The 15943-nt window shown below is 35.2% G+C and overlaps 1 protein-coding gene across 1 annotated transcript in view; it reads right to left on the bottom strand.

Annotated features, from left to right (window-relative positions):
- The window catches only part of DNAH7 (dynein axonemal heavy chain 7), a 272843-nt gene that overhangs the window by 163510 nt on the left and 93390 nt on the right, over positions 1-15943 (bottom strand). Inside the window, exons 20-24 of the mRNA XM_003796072.2 lie at positions 15264-15462; positions 12588-12728; positions 9738-9950; positions 8526-8635; positions 2310-2478 (exon numbers count right to left, since the gene is read on the bottom strand). Of these exons, the coding sequence (XP_003796120.1) occupies positions 2310-2478; positions 8526-8635; positions 9738-9950; positions 12588-12728; positions 15264-15462 (832 nt within the window). The remainder of the gene's footprint in view (positions 1-2309; positions 2479-8525; positions 8636-9737; positions 9951-12587; positions 12729-15263; positions 15463-15943) is intronic.

Raw genomic sequence — 15943 nt, forward strand, 5'->3', positions numbered from 1 at the left:
AGGTTGCTGTGAGCTGTGATGCCACAGCACTCTACCCAGGGGGACAGCTTGAGGCTCTGTCTCAAAAAAATAAATAAATAAATAAAGAGCCTATAGTCCTAGCTACTCAGGAGACCAAGGCAGGAAGATCACTTGAGCTCATATGTTTGAGGTCGCTGTAAGGTAAGCTGACACACTCTAGCCTGGGGCAACAGAGTGAGAGGCTGTCTCTAAAACAAGCAAACAACATAAATAATCCAATTAACTAACAGTTTAAGGCCCCAATTTGCAATTATAACCCACAGCTGCCTCACAAATATGTGCCATTTGGTCATAAGAAAAAGCTGGAAAATTAAGCATTAGAAGTTTCATCTGAATTCATATTTACTTTTTTTGTTTGCTTTGTTTTGAGACAAAGTTTCCCTCTATACCCAGACTACAGTGCAATGGCATCATCCTACCTCACTGAAGCCTCAAACTCCTGGGCTCAAGCAATCCTCCTGCCTTAGCCTGGCTAATAGCTGGGACTACCTACAGGAGGGCATCCCTATGCTCAACTCAGATTTACTTTTTAAAAACATTACAAAATTCAACAAATATTTTATTGAACATACATTTGATAATATGTGTGTATGTGTTTTTCATTGACTACATTGTATATGCCAGGCATGATTTATGGCACTTTGTATATATCTTTTATGCAAGCAGACTAAGACTGTACCATATGAGGTGCTAAATAATCAGCACAAAGCCACACCACTAATTAGAGTTGGCCTTGGACTTGTACACAGTTCATTCTTCTGAAAGAATACTGAACAGGAACTCTATGCATGTCAAAGAACAGTACATTTCCTTTATTTACAGAGGACACTATCTATGACTTTGACTTCTAATGCATAATTAGAAATCATAGAGAACAGAATTCTTAGGAAGTCACATATTCCAACAGTTACACAAAATGTGAGGTTCTTAATAGTAAGAACTCTGTTTTTCTAATTTTGTATCCCTATTATTTGGCACAATCCTAACACAAAAAAGGCATTCATAATTCATAAATATCAATAACCCAATTAAATACTATTAAGTATATAAATCTAAATAAAATAATTTTAAAAATTATATAGATTAAAATACTGAGTAAAATAGGGCAAATATTTCCTTAAACATTTAGGAATAGAATGAGATCCACTACATGCTAAATCCATTAGTTTTATTATTTATTTCTTAAAATAATCATTACAAAAAGGTTGTTAATCATTACAGAAGATGAATCAAAATGTTAATTAGTCATTCAAATGTTTCCTTGGCATTTTATTAATTATAATTCTAACCTTTTAAAAATCTTTTTCTAATTGTTTCAGCATCATAAATGTGGAGTAATTTTAAACTCCAGATCTGTTATGTAATGATCAGGCCATAATTTAGTCAGGAAAAATTTATTGCATGGCTTACAGTTGGTATATTCTATTGTGTTAGTTTGTTTATTTTTAAAAATATTAACTTTTTCTGGAAAAATGTGGAAAAGAAAACATTACAGAATCTTTAGAATGTACTTGAATATTACAATAAACATAAATAAATAAGAATGAACCTATAGTTACAGATGGATCATTTTGTGTTCACTTGTGCCACCTAGCATTTTAAGAAATAACAGGCTATAGCAACAAGCTGCTAAAATGACCAGATAATCATAGGTTTATCGTCAGGGACTTGGCATCTTTAATTCCAAACTAGCAATCTTATACACTCTTAGGAGTGGGAATTTAACTTAGGATGAGGGGGAAAAAAACGCTAATTCAGTCTTTACAAATTATATGAATGTATTTAATTTATAATCACACATATCCTGAAAACACGTATATATATTATGTATCAAAAAATTTTCTTAAAAAGAAAAATAATAAAACAAGGACTTCAAGCTCACTGAAAAAGATCAACTAGAATGTGTTTATAAAAGTAGATTATTGAATCATAATAACTTGCTGATAATAAGATCTAGAGGTTTTAGTCTTTGGAGTTCCATAACCTTTACATGATATAGTGGTTCTCAAACTATTATCTGTTCCAATGTACTTAAGAAACACCACTCTTTTCTGTCAGTACTATAGAATTATAGTGCATCCATTATAGAATGCACTGGAAAGTAAGCTCCTTCCCAAATAGACATTTGTTAAAACCTCCCTTTACTTGGGAATTATGAGATAAGCTTCCATTTTTACTTTTACTTAAGCTACAGTAAATCTTTTACTTGCATTCAATCATTTCATTAGAAATAGACTTCCTGTTTGATCCATTATCCTACTGTAAAGAAATTAGGAATCAATTCAAACCTTAAAGAATTTTCCTAGAGCCAAATAATCTAATCCATCAGAGCAGTTGAAAACAACACATTGTTTGGCTACAGCTTTTGCCAAATCCTTGGTAGTTTCAGTCTTCCCAGTACCAGCTGGACCCTCAGGTGCTCCTCCAAGGTGCAAGTGAAGTGCTCCAAATAAGGTTCTGAAATTCATTAAACAGATCATCTTTGTTGAAATGTTACCTTTTCATATATTAAGGACAGGAAAAATTTACACTGAGAACAAAATTTGCCATAATAATTTCTTCCTTTCCACTAACCAAAGTAAGATCTTGGAGTCCATTACTTTGTTTGTTATTATATTTTACGACAAATTCAAAACAAACTCACTTTTGATATTCAATATTGACTTCTAGCAAATACAGAGAATCAAGTTCAACTGACCCTGAACCCCTGATTTCCCTACTGTAAGCATATAGAACTGTTAATTAAAAAAATAATAATAATTTAAAAAATACATGACCATTTTTGAAGGAATGAAAGAAATTACCAATGCAGAAGAGATGCAAAGATGGAGAAGTAATTGGACAATAAAAGATTGTTTGGGGATCTGTATGTAAACACGAACATATTTGTGCTCACATAGAAACAGAGAATAACCCTGAAAACTGAGCAAAGTCGGGGGGGCTGGGATGGATTCACCTATGTAAATTCCAGAAAGCTTGAAAGGCAGTCTTATCTCTGAACTGGAGCTAGAATTACTTCAGCAATTTACTGGAGAAAAAAAATTAAAAGTCAATTAGGGAAGGGGCAAGGAAACTTACCCTTCATGGAAGGATTCATGAAAAACCTACATCATTTATCAGGAAAAGAGAATTTCAAATTTCCAATACCAATGGGCACATTAACCAATCTGAGAAATTAATGTTAAAATGTTATCCCAGAAAAGAGAAAACTCTAGAGCCCTCCTCAAATGTAAATATAAAACTCCCCCTGGACACCTCTGACAAATGACAACAAGCAATACTGCATAGGGAAATAACCTCTACCAAAATAAGCTCAAGGGAGGGAAATCAGTTTGGAGTCACACTGGCTGCAGCAAAAGTAAATGAACAAAGGTCTTGGAGTGTTATTACATACATGACATCTGTCCTCTTTTGTATCCTGATGTTACACTAAAAGAGATTTTAAATAAAAGGCAATAGAACCTAGAAAATTGTAAGAGGGAAAAAAAGAAGGCAATTTTATAAAAGAGACGGCTTGAAATTCTAGCAATTAAAAATATAATCATTGGACTTCTAAAAGCTCAATCAACATATTAAATGGCAGAATCAACAAAAGAGAATTGGGAATTATGCACTGAAAATCACATAAAGAAATACAGAGACAGAACAAAAGAAAATTTGAGAGGCGCAGAGGAAGGATAGAAAGAAATGGGGGGAAAACAAAATTTAAACAGCAATGGCTCAGAATTTTTCAGAATTGAAGAAAGACAGGAATTGAAAAAGGCCCCAGTAGAATAAATAATCCACATCTAGACTATTACAATGAACAATAAAGAGAAAAACCTTCAAAATTACCTACAAAGGAATAATAATTAGAATAATAAACTTACATAGGAATAGTAATGGATGGCCAGAAGAGTATAACGGGCTGAGGAAACATTATAGTTCATCTATAGTCCTATACCTAGCTAATCTATCCTTTAATAATTGAGTAAAAACAAAAAAGGAGGCATTTTTATGAAAGACTGATAGAGCTACTTACACAGCCTTACTGAAACATCAGGCCTACTAAGGAGAAAATTAAACCAGAAGACAAAATAAAAATAAATGATAAGTAAAGAAAATGAAAAAATGTTATAGTAAACCTATATAAATGTTAACAGGAAAATATGTAAATTTATAATATATTAAATAATGCTCTTTCTGTCTCAGAATTTTTACTAAAGCATCAGGCTGAGAACAATAAATGTTAGATCATATCTTATGGACAGTGAAATTGGACTGGCATGTCACCTGTCATCAGGGAATAAATACATAATAAAAAGTGGATAGGAAGATTGTAAATCAGAGGCCAGGTGTAAGGATTTCTTTGGAAAGAGTTGGTAGTGTGTAGTGTTTTTACTTTTCTCCGTATGGTGGCAGAAAGAGCAGCAATTTTCCTCTCCCAAGCTAAAGCTAACTGAGCGACCATCAGAGAACTACCCAGAAAGCCTGGCACACCGTCTGCACCCTGAAGTTTGCAGAACACGGGAACTGAGAGCTGATTCACAGCCTAAAATGTATCAAGCCAAGAGGATGCTTAGAGCATCTCCTGATGTCAGAGCAGGGTCAGGGCGAGAGTGTGTTCTTGGGATGACTGGAAATGCTTAGGTTAGGGCCACAGTGGGGTGGAGAGGTTTGCTGAATCCTCTCTGACCCTAGAGTTCACAGTGAGTCTCCCCTGGGGGTGTGGGAAGCCATATTTGCCATAGGCTCAATTTTGCTGACTCTTCAGCTAGGATTACCAAGGTGGCCATGCACTCTTAAATAGGTGAACAATTGAGTTTCATGGCTCAAAGTCCCAAAAGGATATTAAAAGAACTTTAAGCCTTACTTTTTAAAAAATAAATTTATAATTCTAATCTTTCTCTAGGAAGCAATATAATGTAAAACTGTCCTTCAGTTTATGGGTGTCTGATACATGTTATCAAATGCCTACTTCATGCCAGGAAATGTGTTGGTGCTAGAGGTAGAGGAAAAAATAGGGCACTATCTTTGTCTAGGAAAAGACTACAATAATATAAAATGTAATTTCAATGTATTATCATGAGTGCTGAGACAGAAGAAGATATCAGGTATTATGGTAAGCACTGGGGAGAAATTCTAAATGTAGGTAGGAATGTCAGAGAAGGCCACGTAGAAGAGGTGAGGTCCTGAAGGATTAAGTAGGAATTAAGTCATGTTTGCTGGGGAACAAAATGAAGAAGAACTTGAAAATGAAACAGTGTGAGCAAAGGTACAGAGTGAGGGAAGAGTTTGATGTTACTGGAAGGTAGTGCAATGGACATATCATGTTGGTTCTCAGATGCTACCTTAGAACATAACAAGTGGGAATATATGTAAATAGTTAGTAGGGTGGTGCTATTAGAGTCAACCAGAGAAAACAGCACTGGGTGGAATCCTTCTACCCTTCTTCTCATGTTGGCTATGCCGACCATTTGAAGGGAACTATGCCAAAATTTCCAATTTCTCTCTATCCTAAGGAGGTCAAATCCTGTCATTAATGGAACCCTGTTTAAATAGTAGGAAGGGTCACTGTGTGGCTTTCATTCCCCATATGCAACTGGTGAGATGAATCCACTATTCTTTCTCTTGAATGCAGCTCTTCACCCACATAGAAAGCACTCTTAGCTGTAGGGAGAAGGAAAGAATTAGTCACCTTAGGGCTAGGCGACCTTCTTCAGTCTAGATTGTGCTTGAGAGCTTTGAGTTGAGGATCAGATACTTGCTTAGCCATTCATAAATTGATACTTTATTTTCTATTACTTTAGCTCTTTGGGTGCTCTGGAGGAAAGAAAGATGTAGACTCCAAATCCCTAACACATTTCTAAAATAAAATCAGATCTTTGACAAAGAAGCAAGGGCAATTCTATGGAGAAAGGACAATCTTTTCAACAAATGGCACTGAAACAATTGGATATCTATGTGCAAAAAATTAATCTACACACAAAAATTAATTCAAGTAAATCATATACATAAATGTAAAACACAAACTATACAACTTCTAGACAATAACATGGAAGAAAATCTAGATGACCTTGGTTTGATGATGACTTTTTAGATATATTGCCAAAAATTATAATCTGTGAATGTAAAATTGAAAATCTGGACTTCATAAAGATAAAAAACTTCTCCATGACAGGAGAATGAAAACACAAGCTACAGACTAGAAGAAAATATTTTTAAAAATATATCAGGCTTCATGCAATGGCTCATGCTTATAATCCTAGCACTTTGGGAAGCTAAGGCTACATGATCACTTGAGACCAGGAATCTGAGACTAGACTGGGCAACCCAGCAAGACCCAATAAATCAGATAAAGAACTTTTGTCCAAAATATACAAAGAACTCTTCAAATTCAACAATAGGAAAATGAACAAAATGTGAAAAAGATTTGATGAACACCTCACCTAAGAAGATACTCAAATGAAAATGAGCATATGGAAAGATAGCTAACATCATATGTCATTAGGAAATTATAAAATAAAGCAAAATGAGATGCCATTACACATCTATCAGAATGGCTAAAATCCAATATACTGACAACAAATCCAATATACTGACATCAAATACTGGCAAGATGTGGAGCGGCAGAAACACTCATTAATTGCTGGTGGGAATGAGAATGTACTTCCAAGCACAGCCACTTCAGGAGACAGTTTGGCAGTTTCTCAGAAAGATTAACAGAGGCTTACCATATGATCTAGCAATCATGCTCCTGGGTATTTATCTAAATGAGTTGAAAACTTATGCCCACACAAAAACCTGAACACAAATATCTGTGGCAGCTTTATTCACAATCACCAATAGTTGGAAGCAATCAAGATGTCCTTTAACAGGTAAATGGTACATAGCACATCCATCCATATATTTGATGATTAAGAAAATGAGCTATCAAGCAATAAAAAGACATGGAGGAACCTCAAATGTACTGCTAAGTGAAAGAAGATAGTCTCTATGATTTCAAGTACTATATGACATTCTCAAGTATGACCATAATATATATATTTTAGAGAGAGAAAGAGGGAGAAAGATAAAAAAGATCATATGAGTTCATGGAGAAGGGAGGCAGGATGAATGTGTGAAGCACAAGCATATTTTGGGCAGTGAAACTATTCTGTATGATATTTTAATGGTAGACACATGACACTGGGCATTTGTCAAAACCCATAAGACTACCTAACATGGTGGATCCTAATATAATTGTTAACTTTGGTTAACAAGAATGTATCATATTGGTATATCCATTGTAACATGTACCACACCAATGTGAGATGTCAATAAAAGGATAAATGGTGGTGGGGGGGGTTAAGAATTCCCTGTAATTTATGCATAACTTTTCTATAAATCTAAAACTGCTCTTTAAAGTATCTATCTTTTTCAAAAAAGGAAGAGAATAAAAAGTAAAATAAATCTGAAATGTACCATTGCATCATGCACATTAGCTGAGGTCCCCCCAAATACTCTCCCTCCCCTCCCCTCTCTCTCCTCTTGCCTCCTACTTTTGGATTATAGTTATGTTTTGCCATTCGTATGAGTGTGTAGGTAGTTATATATTGATTTCATAGTAGTATGGAGTATATTGGATTCTTTTTTTTCCATTCTTGAGATATTGTACTGAGAAAGAGAGATACTGTACTTATAAATGAGTATAATTGTGATTGATGTGTTACTTAGTTCAATGTATGCATTTCACATTGTATATTGAAGCAGTATCCTGACCCCCATAAATGGATCCATGTACAAAGTTATGATTTAATAAAAAAAAGTAAAATAAAATTTAAAAATGAATGTAATTCAGTTAAATTAGTGAGACTTAAGTGAGCATGTCTAGATGGGAAGAACTGAGAAAGAATCAAGGACAAAGCGAGGTATTTGTAAAGATGACTGGGGCAATAGCTAAGCACTGCCATATTCTGAGATGGGAATAGAGGAGGTTATGCTACTTTAGGAGGTAAATGGTAAATTTGCTTTTGGAAGAAAGGTAAATGTAAATACCTATGAGATATCTAATGGAGATATCCTATAGGCATGTGTACAGCAAAAGCTTATAAGAGAGACCTGGGCTAGAGGTGGCCATGTCGGTCTTCAGGATATAGAGTGGCTGAGAACATTCAGGAAAACATGAGGCATGAGAAAAATCACCACATTAAAACGGAACTCTAGAAAAGTCAGTGTTCCTAGGAAAGGAACAAGATTGCTCAATTGATACAAAAGGAAGTCAGAGAGTTTCAGGAGAAAAGGAGTCACAGTGTCAAAAACAACAGTGATGCTTGATAATACTTAGATCACTAGAGCTGAGAGGAAGAAGCCAGCAGAGGAAGAAAATGAAGATAAAGCTGAAAGGAAAATTAAGGGTCTAGGGAAAAAAATACAGGATAAATTTACAGTATAAAAGATAATTTGATATTAATATTTTAAAGAAATCAGTGGTATAAGTGAGAGTGAAAGTTATTTCCAATGAGTCCTTAAACAAAAATATTTACCTGTAACATCTATCAGTGAGTGGAGTAATAACTAGCCTAGGAGAGTTACCCAGGTATTCATACCCATACCGCAAACCAGCATTGATCATCTTTGTCTCCAAATGATTTTCCTAGGATGAGTCAGATAAAAAGTTAAATAGCAAAATTTTAAATAATATAAATCTCAAGCTGTTTAATAATTGATAATCATAATGTAGACAACCTCTTTAAAACTCACTTTTCAGACATCATTTGATTCAGTAGAATTCAGTATCTACTTTCCATGAATAAGCAATGGAAGATACTGGTTTCAGTTATTCCCATAGAATATTTTAGGATTTATCCCTTATGTTGTCTAAATGTTTAATCATTCTCTTTTTCCTACATAATGGGTATTATCACCATTTTACAGATGAAGAAACTGATGCGTAACGAGAAGGAGTAACCTGTCCAAGGTTAGACATTTGGCAAGGGGAGGACCCAACATTTGAAATGATGATTCCCCTGGCTGAGCTCCTAACTACTAAATGTACTGCCCCTCAAGCTGTTTCCAGGATGCTGGTTCCTGTTTCTCCTCTCCTCCCACCCCATACTCTCAAGACTTCCACAAAACCCTGGGATGAAAACTTCTAAGTCTGTGTCTCAGACATCAGTGGTCTCTATCCACATGTGACAGGCCCAGGCTGGTCCACTGTACTAACAGCCCCGATCCTCCTCCATTCCCTGTCATTCTCACCATCATTATCCACCTGGAGGCCTTGATAAGAACCTTCCTTCCAGATTATGTTCCTGGTTTCTCCCATTGATCTAGAGAAAATGTTAATGACTAACTTAAACTAAAAAGAGTTGGATTTGTACATTCTTTAGATGCATTTGGAATCTAAAAACACAATTTTAAACTGACTAGCCCCAGCATTTTGCAGATTCAGCAAGTGTAATGACTCATTTAAAATGAGTAATTTTCAGTAACTATTCACAGTTTTTGTGATCGCTGTGTGTGTATATATTTTTGTATGTAATTATACATTCGCAAGTATATATCAATACAGATGATGTAGCTATAGCTATTAGCAGCTTAATCTTCAATGTGCAGAAATGTTTGTTTGTTTATAGTCAGCCATCAGCAAAATGACCCTGTATTAATGCTACTATTTCCTATGTAAGCAAGCAAGCACAAATTAAAATACAGTAAGTTAAAATTGCTGTGCAGTAACATTTAGTGATAACACTTACTTGCCAATAGTACCTAAGCTGACTCAACCATTCGAAGTCAGACTCATCACTAATTTTTTTCTGCACAAGTACCGAGAGGACGTCTCTAGCATGAACATCCAGTACCACGAGTGCTCCCAGAGTGACACGATTCTGTTTGGACAATTTGCCACGCACCAAAGTAACAATATCATCAATTTGTCCGTTACATTTTTCCAAGTATTGCTCAAGAGCCTGAAAGAAAAGAAAATAAGATATGAATTCCTAGTGTTATCAGAATCATTACAAACAAAAATACTTTAAATAAGCAGGTCTACAGACAATCTCTGCATTTTAATCATGATTTTCCACATGACATAATTTTATGATAAGCAGTTTGATTTTTTTACTACAAAGATAGTAGGTGAACAAGCTCAATCTGGCCAGATACAGTGGATAGATGGGATTTATGTCTACCTGTCGTTCTTTCCTTTTCTTTTTCTATATCTTATCTCTTCTCCATGGCTCTGTTGGAGCTGTCAAGCATATTGCCCGGTCACCATGGCAACATTAAGGAGAGGATGTGGGACTCAACCAGAACCATCATCATTCTTCCCTTGGACTGCTGTACAGACTGAGAGAATAAGGGCTTTGCACTAGGCATGGTGGGCTGTGGAAATGCCAGTCTGAAACTACCACAGGCTTCCATCCTCTCTGAGGGTAAAGCCTGTCCGGACCCAGTAGGGGTGTGAGAGAGACACTTGAGAGAGAGACTGCTCCAGCAGCAAAGCCCTGAGATCCCGACTCTGACGACTCTTCCTTTCTTCCTCTGTGTCCTTCTAGTACTCTTGTGCGAGCTCTCTGAGTGAGGTTTGTGCCACTTGTATAGGGGGACCAGACGTCCTGCTTTTGGTGGGACAGTCCCGCTTTTCAACAATTTGTCCCATGTCCTGTGGCGTTTTAAAAAGTCCCGATTTTTGGAAAGAATGCACGAACGGGCAGGAGAACAAGAAGGGAATATATGGTTTTTGGCTGCCATGTGGCTATTTTGCCAGAATATGAGTTTTATATTATTTTATAATGTTAAACTGTAATAATAACAAATAATTGCTGAGAAGTGATTATCGAGAACAGCTTATCAAAGTTTGCATTGTTGTCAGGCCCTGCCCTGCCCCCCGGCCTTGTTGTCCCGCCTTACCGATGTTAAAATCTGGTCACCCTACACTTGAAATATAAAAATACTAATAAACAAAACATTGAACGTTTTTGTTTATAATGAACTGATGCCAGTTCTGAGGACTAGGCTTGCTTTGGAATCTTTTTTCTAGTAGACAGATCTAATGAGAAAATTACAACAGAGAAGAGAGTTTGTGGTGAAAATCAAATTATAATCGATAAAAAACCACTGTGCTTCAGGGAAGTGTCCATACATTCTAGCAGACTGATATGGCTGCTTTTTCCACTCTGAAAATAATCATCAAATGTTGTACACTGAGTAGGTTCACTCTGTTATGACCATTGCCAAGTGGTGGCAATGAAACTAAAAACAACAACTTCCAAGAATGAGAAAAAGTGTAAATAGAGCTAGGGACTGCCAGTTGCTTCTCTAGGGGGCACTTTTGTTCTTTGAAATATTTTATCTTTTTAAATTACTACTTTCAAGGAAGCCCTTTTTCACAGGGTTAGTGCTTAAATATTGTTTCATTTCTATCTTTACATGCTTAATTTGCTATTAATTTGCTCCATAAATACTGACAAGTGAAGTTTTCTGTCTCATCCATGTTTAATCACATGAACTGGCAAGGGGGAGAGCCCAGTAGGCTACATATTCCCCAGTAGCCTACCTGGGTGCTGGAGAAATCTCTGTGCCAGGAGATAGGTGAGTAGCAGCTTAAAAGGAAAAAAATGTAAAATGGATTCTCTGAACCCACTGTGGGAAAAAGAAAAATGAACACTGGGAGAGATAGCCAAGGGCGCAGAGGTAATGACAGGGTCTTACTGCTATTAGGGAAACGCTCAAGCCCCCGTGCTCTGGTTTTCATGAAAAAAGACCTTTTCCTGAAAACCCTTGACTTCTTCTCCTGTTTGCTTATTTCTTCCTGCAGAGAAGTGACCTGTGGGGAAGCTGGAGTGAATTAAGCATGTGTATCCAGCCCTTTCCTCTTTGGGATCTGCCTGTCTTTAAAGAACATGTGTTCATCTCAAACCCCTGTTCAACAATACCTTAGAGTCAAAAACATATCAAATTTTACATAAAAATCTCCATTGCTAGGTTTTAGTTGACCCCATCAATCAACTTAAAGTTGACTTGCTTGAATTCCTATCTCAAAGATAGGACTGTTGCATTGAATATAATTCTGATTTTTAATTAATAACAATCCAATTAATAATATTAAATTAAAATCTAAAATTATATTAGAATGCTTAAATATTTAAATCTAAGCAACACTCAAAATATTAGTAGTTACGTATTAAAAATAGTCAAAATTAGTCAACGGATGCCTTATCTGTGTAGGGCAGTTTTACTCAAGGCATAAAAGAAGATTATATTACTTTATTTCTGCCTTAATCTTTCTGAATTTCTTAGTTCTATTATTCCCTGTTTTTAATGGCATAAAAATTTACATAGTAAGATTTTGAGGCTCAAATGCTCTTGACTTTTATATACTGTGAATAAACAGATGGTTTAAACATATTTTCAAGTAGTTATTTGTACAAGTTTTTCCTACATATTTGTTATATGCAATTTTTATTTAAAAATATATAATTTGGCTTGCAGCATAATGTAGATCCTTTTGAGTGAATTGTCGTCATTTTGTTTTTCAGATAAGTATATTCTGGTGATAGTAACTGTTGAAAAATGCTGAAAAATTAGGGGTAATAAAAGCTTACCTCTTGCCCCTTTGGAATAGCTGTTTGTACTTCTAGTGTCCAAAAAATTTGGGATACACAAAGAACAGTTTGTCCGGGCCAATCCCGTACCCAGTGGATCCGTTCATATTTTATGTAGGCAGAAATCGCTTCTCCAATTACCTAATTGAAAAATAAAATGCTGAAGATTAACAGTTTCTTAAAAGCTATACATGTGTATAGTGAAGAGCTAAAATCTTAAACTGGATTAATTTAATCTGCTCAACTTCTCATTACATTCTTAACCAATTATAAAAACTCACTTAATGCATGTGATTAGAGCCATTTAAATTCAAGTTTATTCATATACCTGTGATCAAAGCAAGAAACATTACATGATATTTTATTTTACTGATACATTAAAAATTTGTATGCACCAATAATATCAATATTCATTTGAACAATTGTAGCCAAAGATATCCTAGATTCATTTGTACTGAACAAGTATGAATAAATTCAATAATTCCAAAAGAAGATCCATCACATTCACAGATAATTATTTTCATTTAATTTAATCAGATCTCCACACAGCCTTCTGAGGGTGTATACATGCACACTCAGGCAAACCACACAACCCCTTTAAAGTTCCTCCTGTGTTTCCAGACCTCACTCCTTCTTAATCCTGTAGTTTGATGCTCAAGCCAGTGATGACAGAGACAACTGTGTCATTCATTCATGGACAGTTGATAGTTGTAAGGTCAGGAAGTCTAATTTGTGTACTTTGCTACATATTTTGGTGAACTGATACATCTATTTTTCTACCAACCATCACTGGGAAACACCATACTCTATTGTACACATGAACCAAAAATAGTAATGTCATCTGTCAGGTGGTATATATTTTACTGTTTAAATTTCAGAAAAGATCGTCAACATTAGATTTTTCTGAGAAACATATAAGGATAGTTAAAACCTTTCTGAATTTCTAGTCTCACTGGGATATTTATGGAACTGAACAAAGATAAAGGGCAGAGTGCCAGCTATTGATAATAAAGACATTTTAAAAGCAAGAAGCCACAGAAAGGGCAGGTGAAAGGGGACAACTCAGAGATGGAAGAAACAAAGAAAAGAATAGAAAGGCATAGCTAAGAAATGCCGAGAAGATGGAGTAAATACGTGGTCTAGATGCATGCGAGGAGAATAAGAGGAAGCCACTAAAGCCATTAAATCACAGAAAGGGATTTCTATAATAGTCATATGAGGAGAATCATTATACAAAGTTCTACCATATTGTACATACATAAAGTCTATTATATCTGTTTAGCATATATACTACAGATGTGGCATGCATAGAATAATATCTTACATATGCGGTAGCCTTACAAGCATGCAAATACATGGAGCACAACACAGTAACATATTTATCCTATTTGCAATATTTATTATTGCTTTTGCTTGGCTATTTTACCAACACAAACACATGAACATTTTGAGTATATATTTATTTCCTAAACATTTCTTATCATCATATCTTAATGGTCAGAACTGGCAATAAAAATATTGTCTCTAAATACTTTGACAAATAAAATTCAAATAATAATTGAAATAGTAGCAGTTATGCCTAAAAAATGACTTGTTGCTGTATACTGTATCAATTAGAAAATCATGTAACTCAATCAAATGCTACCACATAGTAGACAAAGTGGAATTTATTTACATTGTTAATGGCCACATAAATGGTGATGCTATTTGTCAACACTTATCAAAGCCTATGAAACTCATCCTCTTTGGCCCAATGGTCCTACACATGAAGAGTTTTCATAAGAAAATAAATAATTCAATCTAAGAAACAAGGTATATGTATACTCATTGTAATATAATTCACAAGAAGGAGGAAAGAGAAAATTGTCTAAAATATTTTTACATTTTCTAGAAAATATAGTATTATGCAGGGAAATGTAAACCTTATTTAAGAGGAAAAAGAAACATTAAGACACAGGGCAATTTAATATTAAACACCTGATCCAACAAATTTTTCTAATAATGTGTGGGAGAATCCAAAAAAAAGAATTTTAAATGATTTAATGAATTCTGCCCCCCTCATACTCTCCTGCTCAATCATGAATTTCATTCTTGATAAAGAACTTAAATGGTAAGTTTACATTATAGTAAAAAAAAAAAGAACTTTGTTGGGATGACTTGAAATTTTCTATTAACATAATTACAAATGATTGAGCTGACAGTATATTTTATGGGACGTGGAGAACATGAAGTTGTTATTAATTTCAGGAAGTATACATGGTTTCCACCATTGGGTATGTGTTTTATATACTCACAGAACAAAAAGATCCATACATGTCAAGGAGATCAATGTGAACCTGTGGAGAAGTGCTTCCAAGGCAAGACTAAAGACAGACCGTAGAACAGAGGGGATCTAAGTAATAACAAGAGAAACTAGCATGTGGCCACAAGGAATGAGACAGGTGCAGTACTAAAGCACAAGTTCTCTGTAGCTTGCAGGGCATTTTGTCTTACTTTTTAAGTGAGTCACTAAAAAATTACAATCGTAGATGATCTCTTTGCCTTCAAGTTATCTATCATGTTTGCCTTCATTTCTGTCTAAATAACAGTTCATTGGTCAGTGATATATATATTCATGATATTATGACATTACTACTTGATCATTCTTTTCTAAAAATAATAAATATAACTGATTACCTTGTGGATGGATTTAATCATAGCTCTCTCTAACTCAACCAACCATTTTTCCACTTGACCTCTGGCTTTGGATGTTGAAATGGTCTCTATAAGTTCCACGACCTCTCCTTCACTACTCTTCATATGAGTAATGTCTAAAGTTTCTGTGAATTCCACCTTTGCAATTCCTTCAAAACATTTCTTTAAGTGAGGTTGCACCCTGCCAGGAAAAAAGTTTTAAAGAGAATTAATCAAATTAAAACAATTTCTTGAATGCCTTTGTTTTTTGTGTACCAATCTTCATGTAAAATTCATAAATGTGGATTGGCACAGTGGCTCACACCTGTAATCCTAGCACTCTGGGAGTCCAAGGCAGGTGGAACACTTGAGCTCAGGAGTAGGGTGTTGTGGTGGGCACCTATAATCACAGCTACTTGGGAGGCTGAGGCAAGAAGATCTCATGAGTTTAATGTTGCTGAGAGCTCAGATGCCATGGCACTCTACCCAGGGAACAGAATGAGACTCTGTCTCAAATTTAAAAAAGTAAATAAAATAAAATTCATAAATGTGTGGTAAGAGTTAGGTCTACGCTAGTTGTTGCTAGTAGTGAAATACTAAGCAAAAACCAAACACCCCCCCAAACCAAAACAAACAAAAAGCAGAATCTTTCCCTACAAGGATTCTATTGTCTAGTAAGAAGT

This window comes from Otolemur garnettii, unplaced genomic scaffold (assembly GCF_000181295.1).
Source record: "Otolemur garnettii isolate 467f Iridium unplaced genomic scaffold, OtoGar3 scaffold00100, whole genome shotgun sequence".
Classification (NCBI taxonomy): Eukaryota; Metazoa; Chordata; class Mammalia; order Primates; family Galagidae; genus Otolemur; species Otolemur garnettii.